This window comes from Pleurodeles waltl, chromosome 10 (genome assembly GCF_031143425.1).
Source record: "Pleurodeles waltl isolate 20211129_DDA chromosome 10, aPleWal1.hap1.20221129, whole genome shotgun sequence".
Lineage (NCBI taxonomy): Eukaryota > Metazoa > Chordata > Amphibia > Caudata > Salamandridae > Pleurodeles > Pleurodeles waltl.
Window position 1 is genome coordinate 302702470 of NC_090449.1, and position 23204 is coordinate 302725673.

A 23204-nucleotide genomic window follows, 5' to 3' on the forward strand; every position below is an offset into this window, starting at 1 on the left:
GGCTGGCATGGCACCCTGAGGGGAGTGCCATGTCGACTTACTCGTTTTGTCCTCACTAGCACACACAAGCTGGTAAGCAGTGTGTCTGTGCTGAGTGAGAGGTCTCCAGGGTGGCATAAGACATGCTGCAGCCCTTAGAGACCTTCCTTGGCATCAGGGCCCTTGGTACTAGAAGTACCAGTTACAAGGGACTTATCTGGATGCCAGGGTCTGCCAATTGTGGATACAAAAGTACAGGTTAGGGAAAGAACACTGGTGCTGGGGCCTGGTTAGCAGGCCTCAGCACACTTTCAATTGTAAACATAGCATCAGCAAAGGCAAAAAGTCAGGGGGCAACCATGCCAAGGAGGCATTTCCTTACAGCGCGCTTTACTCCCCACAGAGCAGAGGGACCTTTAGGAAGCCACACTTTAGAGGGGGGTTTCGAGCCCAAAGCACAGAACCTTCAACCTCACAGACCAGACCCACATACCAGGGCCAATACCAAAGAGGAGGTTTTCAGGGTCAATATAGGGGTGGACAGTTTCCTAAAACAAGAGGGAAATTCCAAAGCCCAAAAACCCCACAAACTAAACAGTGACTCCAATGTCACAAATCCCCAACACATAACACCAGTGGGGGGGGAGACTCACAAATTATTAAAAAAATTGGGAAGACATAACTACGGATTCGTGGGTCCTAGCCATTATCCAACATGGTTATTGCATAGAATTCCTACAATTACCACCAAATGTGCCTCCAAAAGCACACAACATGTCCAAACAGCACTTGGATCTATTACAACAGAAGTCCAAGTGTATTTTCTAATACCAAAAAAGGACAAAACACTGAGACCCATCTTAGATCTCAGAACACTAAACCTTTACATCAAATCAGATCACTTCCACAGGGTGACGCTTCAAGATGTGATTCCCTTGCTCAAACAACAAGACTACATGTCAACATTAGACCTCAAGGATGCTTACTTCCATATACCCATACATCCTTCCCACAGGAAATACTTAAGGTTTGTAATCCAAGGAGTACACTACCAATTCAAAGTGTTACCATTCGGGATAACAGCAGCACCAAGGGTATTTACAAAATGCCTTGCAGTAGTAGCTGCACATATCAGAAGACAGCACATACACGTATTCCCGTACCTAGACGATTGGTTAATAAAAACCAGTACTCAGAAACAGTGTCTTCAACACACAAAATATGTCATAGAAACCCTTCACAAGCTAGGGTTCTCAATAAACTACCTAAAATCACACTTACAACCGTGTCAAATACAACAATACTTAGGAGCAACAATCAACACAGAAAAAGGGATTGCCACTCCAAGTCCACAAAGGGTACAAGCATTCCAAAACGTAGTACAAAGCATGCACCCAAATCAACAGTATCAAGTAAGGTTTGTGATGAAACTTCTAGGCATGATGTCTTCATGCATAGCCATTGTCCCAAATGCAAGGTTACACATGTGGCCCCTACAACAGTGTCTAGCGACACAATGGACACAGGCACAGGGTCAACTTCAAGATCTAGTGTTGATAGACTGTCAATCACACTCCTCGCTTCAGTGGTGGAATCCTATAAATTTAACCCAAAGGCGGCCTTTCCAGGACCCAGTGGCTCAATATGTGATCACAACAGATGCTTCCATGGTAGGGTGGGGAGCACACCTCAACCAACACAGCATCCAGGGACAATGGGACACTCAACAAAGACAACTTCATATAAATCAACTAGAACTACTAGCAGTGTTTCTAGCATTGAAAGCATTTCAACCGTTAATATCCCACAAACACATTCTTGTCAAAACAGACAACATGACAACAATGTATTACCTAAAGAAACAGGGAGGGACACACTCATCACAGCTGTGTCTCTTAGCACAGAAGATTTGGCATTGGGCGACTCACAATCACATTCGCCTAATAGCACAATACATCCCAGGAATTCAAAACCAGTTGGCCGACAATCTCAGTCAAGATCACCAACAGATACACGAATGGGAACTTCATCCCCAGATACTGCAAACCTACTTTCAAAACCGGGGAACACCGCAAATAGACCTATTCGCAACAAAAGAAAACGCAAAATGACAAAACTTCGCATCCAGGTACCCACACCCTCACTCCAAGGGCAATGCGTTATGGATGAGTTGGTCAGGGATATTTGCTTACACTTTTCCCCCTCTCCCACTCCTTCCGTATCTAGTAAACAAATTGAGTCAAAACAAACTCAAACTAATACTAGTAGCACCAACTTGGGCTCGCCAACCATGGTACACAACACTACTAGACCTGTCAGTGGTACCTCATATCAAGCTACCAAACAGACCAGATCTGTTAACTCAACACAAACAACAGATCAGACACCCGAATCCAGCATCGCTCAATCTAGCATTCTGGCTCCTGAAGTCTTAGAATTTGGACATCTAGACCTTACACAAGAATGTATGGAGGTCATTAAACAAGCTAGGAAACCTACTTCAAGACATTGCTACGCAAACAAATGGAAAAGATTTATTTATTACTGTCAGAATAATCAAATTCAACCACTGCATGCGTCAACAAAAAACATTGTAAGCTACTTATTACACTTACAAAAATCTAAGCTAGCTTTTTCATCCATTAAAATACATCTCACAGCAATTTCTGCCTATCTGCAAATTACACATTCAACATCACTCTTTAGAATCCCAGTCATTTATGGAGGGTCTAAAAATAATAATTCCCCCAAGAACACCACCAGTTCCTTCATGGAATCTCAATATTGTATTAACACGACTCATGAGTCCACCATTTGAACCCATGCACTCTTGTGGGATGCAATACTTAACATGGAAAGTGGCTTTCCTAATAGCTATCACATCTCTTAGAAGAGTAAGTGAAATACAAGCATTTACCATACAGGAACCCTTTATACAAAAACACAAACATAAAGTGGTTCTACGCACAAATCCTAAATTATAACCAAAAGTTATATCACCGTTCCACTTAAATCAAACTGTGGAACTCCCAGTATTGTTTCCACAACCAGACTCTGTAGCTGAAAGAGCATTACATACATTAGACATCAAAAGGGCACTAATGAATTACATTGATAGAACCAAACAATTTCGCAAAACATTTGTTTGTAGATTTTCAAAAACCTCATGCAGGAAATCCAATATCCAAACAAGGCATTGCCAGATGGATAGTTAAGTGTATTCAAACCTGCTATGTAAAAGCAAAGAGAGACCTGCCTATTACACCAAAGGCACACTCCACTAGAAAGAAAGGCGCCACAATGGCCTTTCTAGGAAATACACCCATGACAGAAATCTGTAAGGCAGCCACATGGTCTACGCCTCATACATTCACAAAACATTACTGTGTGGATGTGTTAACAACACAACAGGCCACAGTAGGACAGGCAGTATTACAGACATTATTTCAAAAACTTCAACTCCTACAGGCTCCACCGCTTTTGGGGAGATAACTGCTTACTAGTCTATGCACAGCATGTGTATCTGCAGCTACACATGCCATCGAATGGAAAATTTCACTTACCCAGTGTACATCTGTTCGTGGCATGAGATGCTGCAGATTCACATGCGCCCTCCCACCTCCCCGGGAGCTTGTAGCCGTTATAAGTTGATAAAAAATAAACTAGTACACTTGTAAATTTGTAAATATATATAACTTTTAAACACATTATGTACATACATACTTACTCCATTGCATGGGCACTATTACTATATACACAACTCCTACCTCACTCTCTGCGGGGAAAACAATCTAAGATGGAGTCCACGCCTGTAGGAAGTTGGCTCTGTATGCACTATTTCAAAGTAAGGAATAGTATGCACAGAGTCCATGGGTTCCCCTTAGAGGTAAGATAGTGGCAAAAAGAGATAATTCTAATGCTCTATTTTGTGGTTGTGTGGTCGAGCAGTAGGCTTATCAAAGGAGTAGTGTTAAGCATTTGTTGTACATACACAAGCAATAAATGAGGAACACACACTCGGAGACAATTCCAGGCCAATAGGTTTTTGTATAGAAAAAATATATTTTCTTAGTTTATTTTAAGAACCACAGGTTCAAGATTTACAAGTAATACTTCAAATTAAAGGTATTTCAGGTAGGTACTTTAGGCACTTTGAATTAGCAAAATAGCATATACAGTTTTCACATAAGTGACATATAGCTATTTTAAAACTAGACAGTGCAATTTTCAACAGTTCCTGGGGGAGGTAAGTGTTTGTTAGTTTTTGCAGGTAAGTAAACCACGTACGGGGTTCAAGTTTGGGTCCAAGGTAGCCCACTGTTGGGGGTTCAGAGCAACCCCAAAGTTACCACACCAACAGCTCAGGGCCGGTCAGATGCAGAGGTCAAAGTGGTGCCCAAAACGCATAGGCTTCAATGGAGAAGGGGTGCCCCGGTTCCAGTCTGCCAGCAGGTAAGTACCCGCGTCTTCGGAGGGCAGACCAGGGGGGTTTTGTAGGGCACCGGGGGGAGACACAAGTCCACACAGAAAGTATACCCTCAGCGGCACGGGGTTGACCGGGTGCAGAGTGCAAACAAGCGTCGGGTTCGCAATAGAAATCAATGGGAGACCAAGGGGTCTCTTTAGCGATGCAGGCAAGGGGGGGGGCTCCTCAGTGTAGCCACCACCTGGGCAAGGGAGAGGGCCACCTGGGGGTCGCTCCTGCACTGGAGGTCGGATCCTTCAGGTCCTGGGGGCTGCGGATGCAGTGCCTTTACTAGGTGTCGTTTCTTTGAAGCAGGCAGTCACTGTCAGGGGGAGCCTCGGGATTCCCTCTGCAGGCGTCGCTGTGGGGGCTCAGGGGGGGTCAACTCTGGCTACTCACGGTCTCGCAGTCGCGAGGAGTCCTCCCTGAGGTGATTGTTCTCCGTCGAGCCGGGGGCGTCGGGTGCAGAGTGCCAAGTCTCATGCTTCCGGCGGGAAACGTGTGTTGTTTCATAGTTGCTTCTTTGTTGCAAAGTTGTAGTCTTTGGTGAACAGAGCTGCTGTCCTCGGGAGTTCTTGGTCCTTCTAGATGCAGGACAGTCCTCTGAGGCTTCAGAGGTTGCTGGACCCTGTGGAACGCTTCGCTGGAGCAGTGTCTTTATTAGGGGGAGAGACAGGCCGGTAGAGCTGGGGCCAAAGCAGTTGGTGTCTCCGTCTTCTCTGCAGGTTTTCAGTTCAGCAGTCCTCTTCTTCTTAGGTTGCAGGAATCTGAGTTCCTAGGTACTGGGGAGCCCCTAAATACTGAATTTAGGGGTGTGTTTTAGGTCTGAGGGGTTGGTAGCCAATGGCTACTAGCCCTGAGGGTGGCTACACCCTCTTTGTGCCTCCTCCCTGAGGGGAGGGGGGCACATCCCTATCCCTATTGGGGGAATCTTCCATCTGCAAGATGGTGGATTTCTAAAAGTCAGTCACCTCAGCTCAGGACACCTTAGGGGCTGTCCTGACTGGCCAGTGACGACTCCTTGTTTTTCTCATTCTCTCCTCCGGCCTTGCCGCCAAAAGTGGGGCAGTGGCCGGAGGGGACGGGCAACTCCACTAGCTGGAGTGCTGTAACAAAGGGGGTGAGCCTTTGAGGCTCATCGCCAGGTGTTACAGTTCCTGCAGGGGGAGGTGAGAAGCACCTCCACCCTGTACAGGCTTTGTTACTAGCCACAGAGTGACAAAGGCAGTCTCCCATGTGGCCAGCAACATGTCTGGAGTGTGGCAGGCTGCTAAAATCAGTCAGCCTACACAGGTAGTCGGTTAAGGTTTCAGGGGGCACCTCTAAGGTGCCCTCTGGGGTGTATGTTACAATAAAATGTACACTGGCATCAGTGTGCATTGATTGTGCTGAGAAGTTTGATACCAAACTTCACAGTTTTCAGTGTAGCCATTATGGTGCTGTGGAGTTCGTGCATGACAGACTCCCAGACCATATACTCTTATGGCTACCCTGCACTTACAATGTCTAAGGTTTTGCTTAGACACTGTAGGGGCATAGTGCTCATGCACTTATGCCCTCACCTATGGTATAGTGCACCCTGCCTTAGGGCTGTAAGGCCTGCTAGAGGGGTGACTTATCTATACTTCATAGGCAGTGTGAGGTTGGCATGGCACCCTGACGGGAGTGCCATGTCGACTTGGTCGTTTTATCCCCAATAGCACACACAAGCTGGCAAGCAGTGTGTCTGTGCTGAGTAAGGGGCCCCCAGTGTGGCATAAGACATGCTGCAGCCCTTAGAGACCTTCCCTGGCATCAGGGCCCTTGGTACCAGGGGTACCAGTTACAAGGGACTTACCTGGATGCCAGGGTGTGCCAATTGTGGAAAGAAAAGTACAGGTTAGGGAAAGAACACTGGTGCTGGGGCCTGGTAGGCAGGCCTCAGCACACTTTCAAATCAAAACTTAGCATCAGCAAAGGCAAAAAGTCAGGGGGTAACCATGCCAAGGAGGCATCTCCTTACAACGCCCATGCGCAATGGAGCCGAAAGGGGAGGAGTCCCTCGATCTCGTGACTCGAAAATACTTCTTCGAAGAAAAACAACTTGTAACATTCCGAGCCCAACACTCTATTAGATTGTTTTCTTTCTGCTGTTGGTTTCGGAAGTGTTTCCTCTCGCTCTGAGTTTTCAAATCGGAAACTTTCGATAATTTCTTGGACCGGCGTATTGTTTCGATCGCGTTTTCCACCTAGACTCGAACCGATGGTAACGTTGAAAACTAAATTTCGCCCTTCTGGGTGCGTGCGCCTGAATCAGGCTTGTTCGGGTCTACCACGTCGGAGCCTGATGGATCGGACTCCATTTTTATTTTGTCCAGGATGCCACGCAAATTTTCCATACACAGACCAACACCTTGTATGTAATCTGTGTCTTTCCCCCGATCACAGAGAAGAGGATTGCGAGGTCTGTTGATCATTTTGATCCAAAAAGACCCTGCGTGATCGGAGAGACAGGAGACCAGAAATGGTGTCGAAGAGTACCGAACATCTCGACATCATGGAAGAAGAACAGGCGCAGACGGCAGTTTCCATCAGAGACACCGAAAGCGAAGACGACTCGGAGGAAGGTAAGACTCATCACTTCTGGTCAGCACGATTGCCCCTACGCCCACTCATAAAAAGTCCTCGAAGGCCTTGGGTGCACTACTGCCAGAGAGCCATGGTTCGACCCTGAAGAAGATTCTCGTCGACCGACCTTTGGGTTTGGCGCCGAAAAAGGCCACACCTCTGTCGATACCTCTGTCGAAGTCCACCAAGAGCACAACTTCCGAACCAAGTCGACGTCCCCACTCTTTGGAGTCGAAGCCTCGATGCCCTGCTTCGGAACCGAAACACCTGGCTGTATTTTCGGGCCCGAAAAATACTGAACATCTTCAGAGCCGAAAAAGTCTTCTTATTTGAAAGAACAAGGACTTTCGAGCCATCTTAAGCAGAGCTCAAAATCACTTCACGAACAGTCATATAGACCATCTGATCATGTTTCTGAGGACACAGATTCAACCCATCCTTGAAATCATGGATGAGAGACAATCAAGGATTCCTATCCATAAGGAGACTGGCAGAATAATTACTGCCCCTCCTCTACAGACAAAGAGAAAGTTGGCTTTTCAAGAACATTTAGATACTGCTCCACCACCAGCAAAGATTTTTAAACAGAAGGAGAAGCCATTAGCTATGCATACTTCTCCTCCTCATTCACCACAACTTTCTTTGTTGCCACCACCCACTAGCCCACCACCTTTGTCTTCACCAACTCATTCACAATATTCTCATGGTGTTACGGTTGATCCTTGGGATCTCTATGATCCAGATCCTATTCCTGCTAATGATCCAGACTTATACCCTTCCAGTCCTTCTCCACCAGAAGACACTACTGCATATACGCAAGTTATTTCTAGGGCAGCAGCGTACTATGGGGTGCTTATGCACAGTGAACCCTTGGAAGAGGATTTTCTTTTAACACCTTATCCTCCACGCACTCATGATATCAGTGCCTCCCAATGCTACCTGGCGTGATTAAGCATGCGGATGAAATATTCAGTGAGCTGGTCAGAGCTAGGGTTTTAACACCACACATTGACAAAAAATATAAGCCGGCACCTACAGACCCTGATTACATTACCCACCAAGTACCTCCAGACTCAGTGGTTGTGAGTGCTGTCAGAAAGAGGGCTAATGGCCAATCGTCAGGGGATGCTCCTCCCCCTGACAAAGAGAGTAGGAATTTCGATGCTGCTGGCAAGAGGGTAGCGACACAAGCTGCTAACCAATGGCGAATTGCAAACTCGCAAGCTGTGCTAGCAAGGTATGATAGAGCCCACTGGGACGAGATGCAGGAACTCCTACAACACCTGTCAAAAGAACACCAAAAAAGAACACAACAGATTGTTGAGGAGAGTCTGGCCATAAGTTACAACCAAATACGGTCTGCCCTTGATGCTGCAGATACAGTAGCTAGAAGCGTGAATACTGCTGTCAACATACGCAGACACACATGGCTGCGTTCCTCTGGATTCAAGCCAGAAACACAGCAGGCAGTGCTAAATATGCCTTTCAATTAAAAACACCTGTTTGGTCCTGAGGTTGACACTGCTATAGAAAAACTCAGGAAGGACTCAGACACTGTCAAAGCAATGAGAGCCTTATATACAACACCTTACAGAGGCTCCTTTTGTAGACAACAACTTAAAGGAGGATTCAAGCCACAATCCACAGTGGCTTCTACCTCCCAGGCAATAGACGGGCAACAACAACAGCAATACCAGAGAGGGGGATTTAGGGGTTATTATAGAGACCTACACTTTAGAACCAGAGGCAAATTCCAGCCCTCAAAACAAGCCACTACCTCATCTAAACAGTGACTTATTAACCACCTCTCAACCCCACACATCTCCTGTGGGGGGCAGAATGCAGCAATTCCACTCCCAATGGCAAAATATCACCACAGACCAATTGGTACTTTCAATTATCCTCAATGGTTATTGCCTAGAAATGATTTCTGCCCCTCCAAACATTCCTCCATGTTATCACAGGTTGTCCCCGGGACACAATGTTCTATTACAAGAAGTACAATCGTTACTTCTAAAAGAGGCAATAGAATTGGTCCCAAAATCTCAACAAGGAACAGGAGTATACTCACTGTACTTCCTCGTTCCCAAAAAGGATGGCACTCTCAGACCCATTCTAGATCTCAGATCACTAAATCTATATATCCTGTCAGAACACTTTCACATAGTAACTCTTCAGGACGTCATTCCACTACTTCAAAAACAAGATTACATGACAGCATTAGACCTCAAAGATGCGTATTTCCATCTATCCATCCATCCAGCTCACAGAAAATACCTAAGGTTTGTGATAGCAGGAAAACTTTACCAATTCAAAGTTCTGCCATTTGGCATAACAACAGCTCCAATAGTATTCACAAAATGTCTAGTGGTAGTAGCAGCTTACCTAAGAAGACAACACATACATGTCTTTCCTTATCTAGACAATTGGCTAATAAAATCAAGCAATTTTATACAATGTCAACAACACACTCAACACACAATACAGACCCTACATACACTAGGGTTCACTCTCAACTGCCAAAAATCCCATCTTCAGCCAGCACATGTGCACCTTACCTAGGTGCTATTCTCAGTACGCAAAAAGCCTTAGACTATCCAAATACACAAAGGATACAAGCTTTCCAAAATCTCATACCACAAATGCAGCCAAATCAACAATACACTGTAAGATTTATTATGAAACTATTGGGAATGATGGCATCCTGCATAGCAATAGTACTGCATGCAAGACTAAACATGAGAACACTACAACAGTGCCTCTCACAGCAATGGTCTCAAGCACAGGGTCAATTGCAAGATCTAATGTTGTTAGAACGCCAAACGCACAGGTCCCTTCAATGGTGGAATCTCAGCAATTTAATAAAGGGGCAGTCATTTGAAGACCCAGTGCCTCAGACCACAATCACAGCAGATGCATCAATGATAGATAGGTTGGGGAGCTCATCTCAACAACCTTACCATTCAAGGGGAATGGGATTCAAAACAGCTAAATTATCACATAAACCATTTAGAATTATTAGCTGTGTTCCATTCTCTAAAAGCGTTTCAACTACTGCTCAAACACAAGACAGTCTTGATAAAAACAGACAATATGACCACCATGTATTACCTAAAGAAACAAGGCGACCATGTATTACCTAAAACAAGGCGGAACACATTCATCTCAACTGTCCCTTCTAGCCCAAACAATTTGGAAATGGGCAATTCACAATCACTTTAATCTAGTAGCAGAATACATTCCAGGAATACAGAATCAGCTAGCAGGTCTCCTAAGCAGAAAACACCAACAGATACACAAATGAGAGATTCACTTTCAGGTACTTCAACAGTACTTTCAAAAGTGGGAAACACCAGAAATAGACCTATTCGCAGTACTGAAAACACAAAATGCCAAAACTTTGCATCCAGCCACGTACACTGTTAGAAATGGGGTCTTTGGTTGGCAATCAGGTTACCCCTGTCCAAGCAAGGACCCTCAATCTAGTCAGGGTAAAAGAGAATCACCCTCAGCTAACCCCTGCTTACCCCCTTGGTAGCTTGGCACGAGCAGTAGGCTTAACTTCAGAGTGCTAGGCGTAAAGTATTTGTAGCAACACACATAGTAACTTAATGAAAACACTACAAAATGACACAACACAGGTTTAGAAAAATAGAGAATATTTATCTAAACATAACAAGACCAAAACGACAAAAATCCACAATACAGTCGTCAAGTTATCAATTAAAAAGCAAAAAGAGTCTTCATGTAGTTTTAAGCACACAGTAACACTGTTAGCGTGAAAATGTTCCTTGGGTGTATCAAAAATAACCCCTGCACGGGCAAGTGTGCGTCAAAAAGTGCTAGCGATGCGTCGATTCCACTCATGAGCGAGACCTTGCGCCGTTTCTCCTTTCGTCGGGTCGGGCGTATTGTTTTTTCTTTCATCGGGTCGGTTGCGTCGCTTCTTCTCTCCGCAGGAAAGCGATGTGTTGATCTGGTCAGCACTCTCGGGTCCGGGCAGACCTTGCGTTGTTTTTACACGCCCAGCGGTACTTGCATCGGAAATCCAGCCGCACGATGATCCGAAAACCACGCAGCGTGGGTTACGATCTCACCAACCTCTGTTAGCGATGCTGTGCATTGTTTGTCCAGCTCTATGCGTCGATTCTTCGGTCGCGTTGCAGACGAGCGTTGATTTTCAGCCGCGAACCCGGCAGCGCGGAGTCGTGTTGATCTTTTCCCCGCACGGCGTTCTCTGCGTGGATCTCTTCCTCTTAGGCTGCCAGCTTCTCCTTTCAGGGTCCCAGGAACTGGATGGGCTCCACAGGGCAGAGTAGGAGTCTCTCCAGGGACTGCAGGTGCTGGCAGAGAGAAGTCTTTGCTGTCCCTGAGGCAAGCTCTAAATCAAGCCCTTGGAGATCTTCACACGATGGAAGGCACACAAAGTCCAGTCTTTGCCCTCTTTCTCTGGCAGAAGCAGCAACTGCAGGCTAACTCCACAAAGCACAGTCACAGGCAGGGCAGCTCGTTTTCCTCAGCTCTTCAGCTCTTTTCCAGGCAGAGGTTCCTCTTGGTTTTCAGAAGTGTTCTAAAGTCTGTGGTTTTGCCTTTCTCCTTTGAAGTAGGCCTACTTCAAAGTAAAGTCTCTTTTGAATGTGAAATCCTGCCTTGCCCAGGCCAGGCCCCAGACACTCACCAGTGGGTTGGAGAATGCATTGTGAGAGGGCAGCCACAGCCCTTTCAGGCGTGAGTGACCACTCCTCCCCTTTCTCCTAGCACAGATGGCTCATCAGGATATGCAGGCTACACCCCAGCTCCCTTTGTGTCCCTGTCTAGTGTGAGGTGCAACCAGCCCAACTGTCAAACTGACCCAGACAGGGAATCCACAAACAGGCAGAGTCACAGAAATGGTATAAGCAAGAACATACTCACTTCCTAAAAGTGGCATTTTCAAACACACAATCTTAAAATCGACTTTACTAAAAGTTGTATTTTTAAATTGTGAGATCAGAGACCCCAAACTCCACATGTCCGCTCCCAAAGGGAATCTACACTTTAATCGGATTTAAAGGTAGCCCCCATGTTAACCTATGAGAGGGACAGGCCTTGCAGCAGTGAAAAACGAATTTAGCAATATTTCACTGTCAGGACATATAAAATACATTACTATATGTCCTACCTTAACCATACCTGCACCCTGCCCTGGGGCTACCTAGGGCCTACCCTAGGGGTGTCTGACATGTAGGAAAAGGGAAGGTCTAGGCCTGGCAAGTGGGTACACTTGCCAAGTCGAATTTACAGTTAAACTGTACACACAGACACTGCAATGGCAGGCCTGAGACATGATTACTGAGCTACATATGTGGGTGGCACAACCAGTGCTGCAGGCCCACTAGCAGCATTTGATTTACAGGCCCTGGACACCTCTAGTGCACTGTACTAGGGACTAACTAATAAATCAAATATGCCAATCATGGATAAACCAATTACGTACACATTTTGTAAAGGAGCACTTGGACTTTAGCACTGGTTAGCAGTGGTAAAGTGCCCAGAGTACCAAAAACAGCAAAACAGAGTCCAGCATACATCAACAACCTAGGAAACAGAGGCAAAACGTTAAGGGAGACCACGCCAAGGATGAAAAGTGTAACACACACCCTCTGTCCAAGGGCAATGCTTTATGGATCAACTGGTCAGGGATATTTGCTTACGCTTTTCCCCCTCTCCCACTACTACCATTTCTGGTCAACAAACTACGTCAGACCTCTCTCACCATGATACTCATAGCCCCAATGGGCATGACAACATTAGTACATAACACTTCTAGACCTATCAGTAGTACCTCACTACAAACGTCCAAACAGGCCGGATTTGTTGACTCAAAACAAAGGACAAATTAGACATCCAAATCCCAGTGCTCTCAATTTAGCAATTTGGCTCCTGAAGTCATAGAATTTGGATACTTACAACTTTTATTAGAATACATGGAAGTTCTCAAACAAGCACGCAAGCCTACAACTAGGCAATGCTATGTTAACAAATGGAAACGATTTGTTTAAAACTAAAAATACTGACCCACTTATAGCATCAATATAAGATATGTTATGCTACCTACTTCATTTACAGAAGTCAAATTTAGCTTTCTCATCTATTTAAATCCATCTTACTGCAATATCAGCATACTTGCAAACTATTCAGCATACCTCTCTCTTTAGAGTCCCAGTTATAAAAGCCTCCATGGAAGGAGTAAAACGTATTATTCCCCCTAGAACACCACCTGTTCCTGCTTGAAATCTCAATATTGTACTCACGAGACTAATGAGCCCACCTTTTGAACCCATGCATTCCTGTGAGATTCAATTCTTAACCTAGAAAGTTGCTTTCCTAGTGGCCACTACTTCATTACGAAGAGTTAGTGAAATAAATGCATTCACTCTTGAAGAACCTTTTTTCCAAGTACACAAATATAAAGTTGTTCTAATCCAAAATTTCTGCCAAAAGTTGTTTCATCTTTTCACGTAAGCCAAACAGTGAAATTGCCAGTCTTCTTCCCACATCCAGATTCAGTTGCAGAAAGAGCCCTTCACACTCTTGACCTTAAAAGAGCTCTAATGTACTATGTGGATAGAACAAAAGAATTCAGAAAAACTGCTTTTCATTGCCTTTCAGCAACCACATAAAGGGAATCCTATCTCTAAACAAGGATTAGTAAGATTGATTGTTAAATGTATACAAACATGTTACATTAATGCAAAAGGACAACTTTCAATCACACCTACATCACATTCCACTAGGAAAAAAGGTGCATGGCATTTTTAGGAAATATACCAATGGCAGACATATGTAAAGCTGCCACATGGTCTACACCACATACATTTACAAAGCATTACTGTGTAGATGTCTTTTCAAAGTAGCAGGCCAATATTGGTCAAGCTGTCTTAAGAACATTATTTCAAGCAACTTCAACTCCTACAGGCTAGCCACCGTATTTTTTGGGGGGAGAATAACTGCTTTATAGTCTGTGCATAGCATGTGTATCTGCAGCTGCACATGCCATCGAACGGAAAATGTCACTTACCCAGTGTACATCTGTTTGTGGCATGTAGTGCGGCAGATTAACATGCACCCTCCCTCCTCCCCGGAAGCCTGTAGTCGTTGCAGTTTTTCTAATTTGTACATATGAATATACATTTACATTTGCATGGACATCTATTTTTTTTATATACTGTTTCTATACAACATTTATATTATTACACTCTATCACTCCTTCCTACACCCTTTTGCGGGAAAACAATCTAACAACGGAGTCGATGCCCATGCGCAGTATGACCAAGAGGAGAAGTCACTCGATCCTGTGACTCCGAAAAGACTTCTTCGAAGAATAACAACTTGTAACAATCCGAGCCCTAGATGGCGGAATAATGCATAGCATGTAAATCTGCAGCACTGCATGCCACAAACAGATGTACACTGGGTAAGTGAATTTTATATATATATATATATATATATATATATATATATATATATATCTATATATCCTCAAAGGTTACAGGTCGTTATAATTAGGCTGACGTTTTATTGTTTTACCCATACAAAACCATAGAAATTCAGCAGTTAGAGTTATACTCATGTTAAGAAACTAAGCCCAAAGTTACTTTCTGGCACTAGTTTTAGTTTCTTCTGAAAAGTATAACTATAGCTGCTGAATTTCTATGGTTTTGCATGGGTAAAACATCAACCTAACTATGACATCCCTGTAACCTATGTTTTTTTTCAGTGAATTTCTATGTTTTTTTTTAACCAACAGGTTAATATTGCTGTCAGTTGCAGCCAGACAATCAGGGCCTTGCTTTTTCACTGGATTCAAAGAGGATCCGGGGATCCGCAGATAGGATGAAAAAATAAAGACTGGCAATTTTTTGCCTATGAGGGAGTCCCTAAGGGACCACTCCATGGGTCCTATGGTGTCAGAATTCATTCCTGTATCTTGACCCTATATATGGTTGTACACACTTGTTTCCCACCCACCAACCAATGCGAGAAACAAAATGCTGACCACAACTTTTCTGTTAGGTGGCAACCAGCCAATCAGGGCCTTGCTTTTCCTCTGGATCCTAGGAGGATATTCGCCCATAGATATACACATTTTTTTTTCCTTTAATAATTCCGAAACTACTGAATGGCTTTACACCAAATAACACAAAGTGTGATCTCCGGACCAAAAGCTATCTCTTTATGCCAAATTTGGTTTAATTCTGTCCAGCTGGTCAGGCAGTAGGCATGTTCAAAATGGGGGAACCCACTCCCCCCCTTCTTTTATGGTTCTCGCTTGACGGATCACCCAAAGCTTTCAATGTACATCAAGCACACTTTTTTGGGAACATTTCATCAAATGACACCCAAGATGTAAATATATTTGTTATATATATCTTTATTATATATTTGCTTATTAAAGTTGGTGAAATAGCTGATCCCAGCGTGACTTCACATTTTATTGGACACATACTAGATTCACATGATGGTAGTTTGACCCTGCATTTTGTATCCTCCACAAAAAAGATACACCAATATAGAGCAGTTCCCTTAATGTCCAAACCCTCCAAACTTTTAATTACCATTACGTGGTCTAATGTGTTAAAGGTGACAATGGCGAGAATGAACGTTACCAAACATGTGTGACTACCCTTGTGCAGTTCTAATTTTATCATATTAACAGCTGCTACTAATGCAGACTTTGGACCCTCTCCTGGTCTAGACCTCATTTTAAGTTCATCTACCTAGTGATGTTCTTCAGGAATTTGGAGAGCTATTGCACTACTTATTTTCCTCCCATTTTTCTCACATTCTCCCAGTTGCTTATTATTTGATTAGCCACTGGTGATTTCCAACATTCAAGGTTTATTTCCTCAGAGAATGAAGTGTTCATGAGGTGTGTTATAGCAGGAGACATTGAGACGAGTCATTCATTACCTTTGGTGCATAGACATTAAGAACAGAACAAGATTTTAGTTCACTAGAGAGCTTTCTGAACTGCTGATTCCGAAGTCTTCAGAAAGCTATCTGCTACCCCATTTTCTCCTCTCTTTTTCTTAAGTCTTTCACTTCATGGAACTCTCTCTGACTCTCCTCTTCTTCAAAGTCTTTATAAACTTCACCTATTATCTTTATGATGAAAGATGCAAATGTTATTACAAAAGTCCTTTGATTCTGGGGTTTCTGCCGAAAAGATATAAGGCTTTCTGATAACTTGAAAAAGTTTTCTTGAGTAATTTCTTGCATCCGTCAATCATTTTACAAAACTATTTGGCCTTTGTAGTAAATAATGATTTCTTATAAGAGCTTCCTTGAACACGTTTGGCACATTTCCTTCATAATTTCTTCTCAACTTTTTTCTACATGCCTTACTTTGTCCTTCTTTTTCATTTCCTCTGAAAACCAATGGTTAGCTCTGTGTTTCTCACTATATTTATGTCTTACGGTGGGAACTGATATATCAGTGCATTTTCTTAAACAATGCTGAAATTTCTCACCCAGAATGCTTACATTATCAGAGTTCGTACAATTGTTTTATCCATATCTAAAGCAAACTCCATCTTTATCTAGATCCACTTTTTCCAGTTTCTCCCAGTCCATTGACCTTGTTTCCTCTCAGTAGGTTTGCTAAACCAGTTCTCTCTTTGTGAAAAAGGGATGAGGAAATAGTCTGTCCGAGTCTGAGGGAGAATATGATCTACGAAAATCAGCTCCTTGGGGCTAAACAGTTAAGTCAAGTATGAGGCTTAATCGATAAGTGGGACCTACCACACACTGCATATGGCACAAATGTTCCATGCCTTGTTAAAACAAAAATGAGTAGCCACCTCATCATATTTCCTATCTGTGTGGATATTAAAATGTATCATACAATCAATATGCCACCCTTCATATACAGTGCAGTTTTTCGATGACAGGCCAGCAGATTTTGTACCAGGTCAGCTGCTTCTTTTCACCTCTTCTGGTTTTGTGGCTCTTCTGTGTCCTTGGTCTTAGGTCGTCAAGATGTGCTTGTCTGGTACCAAGGGCTTCCCTAAATACTGAATTTAGGGGCATTAGGGGTGTGTAGGGTAGTAAGTAGCCAATGGGTATAGTGACCCTTGGGGTCACCACGCCCCCATATGAACACTTCCTGTGGGAAGTGGGCATAAACCTGTCCCAGAATTTCTAGGTATGCCATCTCAAAGAGGGCTACCTCTAATAAATCATGCCCTCCTCGCAGTAGCCCTCCATAGGGGTGGTTCTAGCCAGGAGGTGGCACAACTACCTAACTAGCTAATTTTCCAAATGGGCTTTGGACAGGGAGGGTGGCTTCCTCGTCTGTGAGGGGAGCCAGATTCTCATCTCAAAGGTGGCAACCCTTTGAGGCTTGCCGCCTTAGGAAGGCATACCTAGGAATTATGCGATGGGGTATGTCCACGACCCACAGGAAGGGGTCATGTAAGGGATGTAGTGACTCCCAAGAGCCTGTAGCACATTGGCTACTACCTTAAACACCCCTAACACCTCTAAATTCAGTACTTATGGGAGCCCCATTGCTCCAGAGAAGCAGATTCTGATAACCTAGGAAGACCAAGGACACTGAAGTGCTGCAACAGCAGAGGATGAGAAATGAAGCCAACCCTGACGGCCTGTCTGCATCCCTTGTCGAACTCTGCACCAACTCAAGAAACACAGGAGGACTGCCTGCCTTCGAAAAACTCAAGACATCCAGGGAACCGCTGACTTGTTCCCCAGCAAACTCGAAAGAAGAGATTCTGAAGCCTCTGGAACCGCCAAAACCAGACACCTGAAGTCTCCACTGCACCTGCCGTCTCCGACCCGAGTTGAAGTGGACCACCAGTGCTAAAAAGGTTTCCCAGCCTTCCAGAGTCTGAGTCTATCGTGATTTCCCCTTCCTGGACTCCCTGACGACACATGCAGCCTCTATACACAGCCCCCTCTACCACGACCGTTCTGGGCAACAAAAAAAAACAACACCTAAGGACACCTCTACACCCATATTACACCCATCTTCCCTGAACCATGGAGAATAGAACCAAGGGTGCCTACCAGTGCCCGAGCATCGTGAGGCCTGAGCCCCGCTGTAGGTTCAGCCCGACTGGCCTCCTGGCCAGAGCCTGCAGCCTCTTTTCGCAGTGACCGTCTCCATTGAAATGCATTGGGTACCCAACGCTGGGTTGCACCCTGCACCCGGCTGCCCCATGCTGCTGCTGGTGCTGCTTTGGACCTTGCACACTTCTCACCTTTACTTCCGGAGATTGGTCTTGGAAGTCGCTGTATTCTACCTTTTTGCCGAACTTGTTTTTCCTCCCATAGGAGAACATTGCAGAACCCAGAAAGTGTCCGCTTTTTAAAGTGAAAAGAATTCCTATTTAAAATCGTACTTACCTGAGCAATTTTTCTCTGATGCCTAAACATATATAAAGATAATTGATATTTTTATAAACTGGTGTGGATCTCCTTTTTGAGTTGTGTGTTTCATTTATTGATTATTGTGTGTATTTGTAGATGTCGTACGCTCCACTGTGTTAAGCCTAAGGTTGCTTGACCACACTGCCACAGAGCACTTTGGGATTGCATAGCAAGCCCTGTCCACTCACTGGACTCTTCACACGGTATTCCCATACCACATAAAGGACCAACTTCCTACAGGGGATAAATGGTGGAAGGATTTTTAAACAGAAAGTAGGAGAATGTGGACATAAACACACTGGGGTTGGCAACCATTGGGGTCTTTTCAGATTATAACTGTTATCATCTTTACCACCTTATTCAGAATTTGTTTTGTGCAAGGTGGAAGGACGAGATGAATGTGCAGTGAGGGCAGTTGAGGTGGGATGCTTGTGGCAATATTCTTCTTTGGGTGAGTGTTGTATTTGTTACATTTTGAAGAGGCATCAACTGTCAAGGTCTTTTAAAGGCACTCAGGAGGAGAGAAGTGCATACAGCATTCTGCCTTATTAGGGATTGAGTAAGGCTAGATGTTTGTGGTCAGAGAGTGGTCTGTGACCTGCAAGGGAGTTAGCGTGCTGGAGGTAGGGCATGGGGGGGGGGGGGGGGGTATAAATTAGTTTGTGCAGTGTAAAGGTGTTGAGGTGTCCACAGTGGATAGCAGTTGAGGGAAGACAGTCACAGTCTTTTAGGGATGCCCATCTCTCAGTGAGCCCTAAGCATGGCATAGGGGTTTTTGAGCTTTCATCTATGAAGGAAAAGTACCCAACTGGATGTGATTCGGGCATTGGAGTGTACTTACTCTGATGGCCTCTGTGCTCACCTGTCTAGTTTGCTGGTTAGACTGTTTGGTTCAGTTGAAACTGCCACTCTGGCTACTTCATTGGATCAATGTGCTCTGAAACGGTGTCTCTTGCACTCTCTGGTTTAGTTAGTGGCACTTGTTCAGAATCAGCATATATTGATGCCCACTTCAACGTGGCACGGCACAGGGCCTGTTGGACAGCTCAGCATTTGGTGACCCTAGTTAAAATTTTACCTTTGGGTTGTAGATAGAAATAATGTGATTATGGGGCAAATGTGTATGATTGTAGTTACAGAGTTTGAGGCTTGACCTGCTTGGCAGGAATGCTGTGTGATCAAGGAGGAGTTTGTGTTATAGGGTAGGAGATCAAGCAGCCCATCTTTATATATTTTCTTAAGTACCCTTGTTGGGGTATGGTGTCACAGTTTTATAGGAAAACAAAATCACAATTCAGGTACATTTGTCTGTAATTAGACAGACCACCATTTGCTTTGTTTAAGATGTATTGCCTTTTTTGGTGTCCAAAGGAGCGTTTTGTAGTCTAGTCTTTGATTCACAATAACGTTACACATGTCAGTGCAGGGTTAAAAATATTGTAGAACAAAGTCTAACGACTACCCTTGAGAACAGCCTCTATCTGATCTCCTCTTTTATATCAGTGGGAGAAGGTACCATCTGTACCTTTTGCAGTTGTGTAAAATAACCAGGCAACATGAAGGCTGAGATTCTATGCGAAAACATACATTTGGAAAGTTGTTTACTTTCAGTTTTCATGCCTGTGCTGTTTTTAGGCTGCACAGGGGATTCTTGGTATTTTCATATGGATTGTGAGAAGTGGAAGGTGTGCTTTCTTCACTTACAAAGAGAGGGGCCATGCAATGTCTGGCAGTTGGGCTTCAGGCTCTGTTTCCATAGTTTAGTTGCCCAAAAAGAGTGTATGTTTTTTATCCTAACACGCAGTGCTCATTTCACTTTCCTGTAATTGTCATTGCTAACATACCTCCCCATTTACATCTTGGCGGCTACTGCTGATCTTTGAAATACAAATATTACCTTTATCTCTTTAAGCAACCCGCGTAAGTGTCTTTATTCTCTGTCTGCCTTTGAAGGAAGCTAAGAGATGTCCTGCAGAAGCGACTGATAAAGTTTTTTATCGACCAGAGCAAGAAGGACCCAGAGAAATATGCTAAGTTTTTCGAGGACTATGGCTTGTTCATGAGGGAAGGCATTGTAACCACAGCTGAACAGGATGTTAAGGTAAGCTCAGCTGCAAACCCCTGCTTGTTTTGAAAATTGGCCCTTTTCTAAAGCAATGAACAGCAATAATGAAAATAGTTTGATTTTGATGCAAATATATAACATATATTTCAATCTTGAAGGCTTTATTTCATGTTTTAGTGGTGGCCAGAACCTGGTTGTAATGGACATTGCATGCTCAAGTCACGTATTTGATTGAACGGCCTCTTCCTGTCTGTCAATGGCGGAGTTTGCATTATGTTGTTTCATATTTGTTAGTAGCTGCTCACTGTGTGTTGTGACTTTCTTTCATGACCATCTTTGCCAATCAAGATGAATCATAATTCCCCGTACTGGCATCTGAGTCATGTGCGCCATGTCAGCTCCAGGTTACCTATTCAGTCAGTAAATGTTAGTTATCCCCTTCCCCTTTCAGTGTGTCGTTACACTGTCCAGGCCCAGTTTGTTTATTTCCCTGATTCCATATCAGATTTTCCTTGGAAGTGTTATTTCCACCACCTCAGAGCATGTTTCCTAAAAGGGCATTTAATGGAGTGCTGTGTAAAAAGGCAAAAATATTTGAAACAATTCTAAAATGTTCTTCTTTATGCAGGAGGATATTGGGAAGCTATTACGATTTGAATCTTCTGCGCTACCCCCTGGTCAGTTGACCAGTTTTACAGAGTATGCCAGCCGGATGCAGGCGGGATCTAGGAATATTTATTACCAGTGCTCTCCCAATCGCCACTTGGCAGAGCACTCACCATACTTTGAGGCCATGAAGCAAAAGAACACGGAGGTAAGAAGACTGATGACTGAGAATATGAAAGCATGACTCGCAGATGCACAGCATAGAGAAGGAATATTAAAGTGTCATAAAATAATTTCTCTGGTAGTCTCATGTATACAGTATAGCATTAATCAAGGTGCACCATTAGCAGTGCTTCAAGAAAAATCTAAATGTTACTGAGTTTTGAAAGAGCAGTCTGTTTCAGAGCATGGAAAGCTAAACATTGTTGCTTGCTCTTTACTCTTCATTGGTATGGGACAGCATCAGTGAGGTGGGTATCCAAAATAACCTTCTGCTGTGGTGTGGCTCTGAGCAATCTCATGATTTTAAAGCCAATCAAATTAGCAGGAATTTGCAGACTTCCAAGCACTAGTACCTTAGTTACACCTCTCTTTACACCTGTTAAGATAATTTATTCTTTTTTTAATCTTGAGATTCTATAAAATAATATGCCTTCCTTCAGTTTCTGATTAAAATGTAAGCTTGTGTCCTGGAATGGGGGAGTTTAGTGGGTTATTGTTCTTTACTTGAATGTTTGGGGTTACTGTGTGTCCTACCTAGCTGCTTTTGGTCAATCCGGGGGGGTACTGGAACCTGATGTGACTCCTGGTTACATAGAGGGAGGTCCCTGCCTCCATCAACCAATCACAATGGCCGCCCCTATGACATATAAAATCCTTACTTGGAACATCTGGTGGATGCATACCATGGTTAAGAGATATAAAGTTTTGTCATACCTGTACTGCCGGGTGGTAGAGATCACACTCCTTCTGGAAACACACCTTCCAGCTCAGGATAGATTGGCGTTGCAGCGCAGGTGGAGGGGGCAAGCATACTATACGACATACTCGGCATCTGCAAGAGGTGTGTCAATCTGGATTCGTGCTGGGGTCCCCTTTCAACACACTGGCCACTTGATTGACCCAGCTGGTGGCTATGTAGTGGTTATATGGTGCCTTGATGGCAGAGACATTGTGCTAGGTAGCATCTACGGACCCAGTGTAGATCATGCGAAGTTCCTTGTGGACGTATCCAGCGTATTAGCCCCTCATTTGACGAGATCTGTTATCTTGGGCAGTGATTATAATTGTTTAGCAGACCTGCAGCTTAATCACTCTCACCCACCCCTCCGAGACTTGCAAGCATTGCGAACTGTTCACTGGTAGGCAGGCAGAATAAAGGTTGGTGGACTCCTGGTTGCTTCACCACCCACTTGACCAAGATTACTCCTTCTTCTCTAGCCTGCACGATCTTCACGTCCGCTTCATAACCCTTTTGCTGGGATTGAAATGGGAGAGGGTGCGTTCCTGTATTCTGACTTGGTGTTTACGTCCGGATGACCTGGAGGACCCTGTTTTTTGGAAAAACAATTGGCACAGTCATTACCCAATGCTATGTGCACAATGCTAGGACCACTGAGTCCCCCTTGACTGAGTGGGACGCATTCGAAATGGTGCTCAGGGGCCGGTGCCTCTCGGAGACGGTGGGGATCCGAAGGACCCTGCTGCTGGATGCTCTGGCCACAGAGGACGTATTAAGAACATATGAGTGACGCCGACCGGGACACCCGGAGTTGCAGCCTGACCATCTCGACGCAAAAGAAAAAGTGACAGAAACGGTCAATAGGCTGCACTGATTTGATTATCAAAATTATATGGTACAAGCCAACGCGGAGGGACCATACTGGACCCCTGCTTGCATGGCTAAAGAACCTGGTTAAACGTGGATCAGTGATTGGAGAGATTACCACTGATGTCGGTTCCAGTGTTTATCACCAGGAGGACATTAATTGTGAATTTCACAAACATTACGCTCACATTTATAACAGTACCGCCGAACACTCCCTGGCAAGT

General features: G+C 44.2%; 1 protein-coding gene across 1 annotated transcript in view; it reads left to right on the forward strand.

Moving 5' to 3' along the window:
- Window positions 1-23204, forward strand: part of TRAP1 (TNF receptor associated protein 1) — a 209134-nt gene that overhangs the window by 89000 nt on the left and 96930 nt on the right. Inside the window, exons 12-13 of the mRNA XM_069210470.1 lie at window positions 20435-20582; window positions 21175-21360. Of these exons, the coding sequence (XP_069066571.1) occupies window positions 20435-20582; window positions 21175-21360 (334 nt within the window). The remainder of the gene's footprint in view (window positions 1-20434; window positions 20583-21174; window positions 21361-23204) is intronic.